The sequence below is a fragment of the Aulonocara stuartgranti genome (genome assembly GCF_965226115.1).
Source record: "Aulonocara stuartgranti genome assembly, chromosome: 3".
In the NCBI taxonomy this organism is placed as follows: Eukaryota; Metazoa; Chordata; class Actinopteri; order Cichliformes; family Cichlidae; genus Aulonocara; species Aulonocara stuartgranti.
Window position 1 is genome coordinate 34,921,934 of NC_138941.1, and position 3,598 is coordinate 34,925,531.

General features: G+C 43.5%; 1 protein-coding gene across 1 annotated transcript; it reads left to right on the plus strand.

Moving 5' to 3' along the window:
• The first annotated feature begins 396 nt into the window (after positions 1-396).
• On the plus strand, positions 397-3,294 carry caap1 (caspase activity and apoptosis inhibitor 1). The gene is made up of 6 exons (XM_082528745.1): positions 397-807; positions 1,554-1,745; positions 2,150-2,234; positions 2,330-2,387; positions 2,467-2,534; positions 2,652-3,294. Exons 1-6 carry the CDS (start codon positions 703-705, stop codon positions 3,113-3,115), a joined length of 972 nt encoding a protein of 323 aa, XP_082384871.1. The 5' UTR covers positions 397-702; the 3' UTR covers positions 3,116-3,294.
• Positions 3,295-3,598: the final 304 nt, after the last annotated feature.

The following is a 3,598-nucleotide window of genomic DNA, read 5'->3' on the forward strand; positions in this document are numbered from 1 at the left end:
GAGCCAAGGTGTGAAAGCGGGTGTGGGTCCCAATCAGCCAGGGTTTTGGGTGAGTTCATTGTGAAACCTGGCCCCACCTTATCTTGTGATTTCCTGAGGTCAGATCACATCCTGGGCCGGATGTGAGTGGGCGTTAAGGCGCCTGGGGAGAGAACTTAAAACTGGATTATAGATGGCAGACAGTTGGTGTCGTAAACCACCACCTCTGTTCAAAGATGGTCGCTCACAGGGTGATTAGAGGATCATCAGGGGGTCCTTTTGTCCCTCTTTGGGGGGATACCCCCACTGGGTTTAAATCTGGGACTCTCTGCCATTTGACCTTAGAACTGAAGAAGCTTCTCGGATGAGAGGTGAAACGTCTTCAAGCAACTTAAAGAAGTCCAGACGCTTTTCTTTACAAGCTCCTTTGACTTCTCACAGTATTGTGTCAGTACATTTTAAAAGCACCGTATTTCACCTTTTAAATGAATTCTCCATTCTTTTACCATCAGCTAAGCCTGTGGCATAAACAAACCAGTCTCAGTGAGTGACATCACTGAGAGCCACGAGCTGGAACCGCTCCTGTCCGGTAGGTGGCGATAAATGCCACAGATAAGACGCAAAGAAGAAGCCGTCGCTCGCTTATGACGTGTGTTTCCCGCGACCTTTAGCTTCGGCGGTTGTAGCGGCTTTCAGTGGAGGACTAGTTTGAGTGGGTTTAAAATGCTCAAAAAGAAATCAAGCACCAGTGAGAAGAAAAGGAAGCACTTTCAGTCCGAGGAGCGACATGACAGCGGTAAACGCAGGAGTACGGGGCCCGGTTTAGAGGTGAGGCTTTCGGGACTAGCGCCTTGCTAAACTCCATAGAAAAGAAGTTCAGGAGTATAACAGCCACAAATATATGTGAATAAGTTTAGGGTAAATGTGAGGGTAAATTAAATTGTGTTTAAAATTTACGTACTGGTTTTAAATGATTGAAAAGTTGACGCATTTGGCGTTTTGTGTACATCGAGTGTCTCTCGATTATTATTGTTATTATTGCGTTATGTGTTATGTTTGCATCGTCACAACAACTTTATTTTAGCGTTAAAGCCTCACTGTTGGTTTGGTGCTCTCTGAGGGAAAACCATCGTGTTACTGCTTTATAAATACTTTAAGTCGCACTGAATGAATTGTTTGCTCTGCTTATTCACTGCAGTGTCTAAATATAATAAAAGGAAAGTCTTAATTTGTCTTTTTTAAATCTTTTTTTTAGTGTAGTTAACTTATTTTTTTAGCTAACAAGAACCAATTAAAGGATTTCAGCCACTAGGCAGCAGTAAAATTTGCTTTGGATGAATTTTAATGATCCCTTTAAATGCAAACTGTGCTGCTGGATTTCATGCTGTTACACTATTTAATTAACTGAGTGTATCTTCTCTTTAACAAAAAAAAATTAATGAAAACAGCCTGAGTCACAACATTGTGTTCAAATTATTTGTTTCCTAATCGTGGAGACTGTATTTAAGTTTGCAGAGCATATTCTGTGTATACGAGTGCAGCTGCGTGTTTTAGTTTGTCTTCCCAACTTAAAGGAATCCAAGGACGAACTTGCTGATCCTGAGCTTGACAAGATTGGCAGTGACATTGAGGAAGGGGGACTGGACCTCAGCCTGGCCTTCCAGCCCATCACAGCTTACGTCGGTGACAAGCGGGAGATGCTGGAGCAGTGCTTCCATGTGCTGGGGGAGAAGAAGCTACGGAAGATGCTTCCTGATGAACTCAAGGTGATTTGATCAAAAAAGCTTTCGTTGTCGGTTATCTGCAAAACTCAACATCTTATTGTGACTCTGGACTGATTGGACCACCTGCATCAAGCACTTGTGTGTTTCTTTAATAAATTATAATTAATACCCAAAGAATATTTTTGCCCAGATTCTTGCCAAACTTTCTGTCTGCCCTACAGTAGACCCTGAGTTTAACATTTAATTTGTGTTTGTGTTTTGTGAAGTGGTGGCACACATCACTGGTTTTCATTTCCAAACAGCTGGACTTTACCTGCTATTTTTAAATATTTGTTGCCAAGTCGCTGGTATGACTTTTCCTCTTTATCTGAAAATAAAAAGAGCTGATTAGTTCTCATGAAGACGGGAGTATCTGAGATACGTTTTAAAGATGTTGTCGTTTACAGGAATGCAGTGTAGAGGAAATCAAAACGCTGTGTTGGGAGCAGCTGGAACCCATCACGGAGAAAAATCTCATTCAGATCTTAGCAGGTAAGACTGAAGCATGTTTCTATTTTATAAAAAAAAATCATTTTGAAACTTCTGCAAAACATTTAATTTCACATAAAATGTGTCGTTGTGTTAAGGGGAGGAAGTGACCGCCGGGAATGACAATGAAAACTCTGAAGAGTCTTTGGAAAGCCAGTGAGTGAAACAGTTAATCAGAGAACAACTACGCTGTGACTGTGTTTTTATTTCACATGTTTATTTTTCCCCCGCCAAGGCAAGACAGTATTGTAGACTCTACATCGTGCCTCAAGGAAACTGCAAAAAGCGAGGACCCAAAGCAAGGTAATTAATATGTAATGACTACAAAGAACATCCCCGAGGCGTTTATAGACTTCAAAGACAGAAGGAGGCCGTAAAGGGACGTTTCACATTTTTAAATGACTGTAATTTTCTTCGCAGAGGGTGGCGGCTCTGGTGAAGAGAGCGACGTCCTCAGCATAAACGCAGACACTTACGACAGCGACATAGAAGGACCCAAAGAGGAGCAGACCGTTAAAGAGGAGCAGACTGCGGCAGTGAAGGAGGGAGACGACGATGACAACAGCAGGCTGTGCACTGACCCGGCTGCAAAGCCGGAGCCGGCAAATCCAGAGCCGAAGAAAGACATTCAAAGTGACATAGACAAGAGCGTGAGCGAGATCTTGGCGTGCTCCTCCACTCCCATCAAAGACGCGGCCAAAGAACAGAGCACACCGCTGCAGTCCCCAGATGTCAGCAGACCCGTTTCTAGCGGCGACCCGGCCGTTTGTAAGCCGTCGATTCAGCAGCTGGAGCTGCTGGAGCTGGAAATGAGAGCAAGAGCCATAAAGGCTCTAATGAAAGCAAGTAACGGGAAAACCCCTCATGTAACGCCAAACACGTAGCGTGTCTTTTACTTGAATGGTTAATGCTCTTAAAACGATTCAGTTTGCACATCCTGTCTTGTTTGTAGAGGGTACAGCATGATGTGTTTGTTTTGCTCCACATTGGAATGATTTCTAGATGGTGTTTAATTGTGTTTTTGCATTAAACAAAGACCCCTCCTCCTGCGTGGGATTGGATATCACTTTTCCAAATGTGTTTCTCCCATCGAGCACTAGATGGCAGTGTTACGCTGTCAGAGCACATTCGCAGGGCTGTGTCTAATCTGCGAGAGGACAGCAAGGGCATGTTTATAGGCTCACATTACACTGAAAGTGGTCTCGGGCACCAGTCAGAGTCAGGTTTTCTTAATAATGATGTAACTTGGAAACGCAGCTGTCCTCGAGTCAGCCTTAGAGGATGTGAGAGGATCAGAAAAGTGTGTTACTTCATAGGTTTGTAAGGCAGAGCAGGTGATTGCAGTGCTGTTTGTATCTTGTAGACAC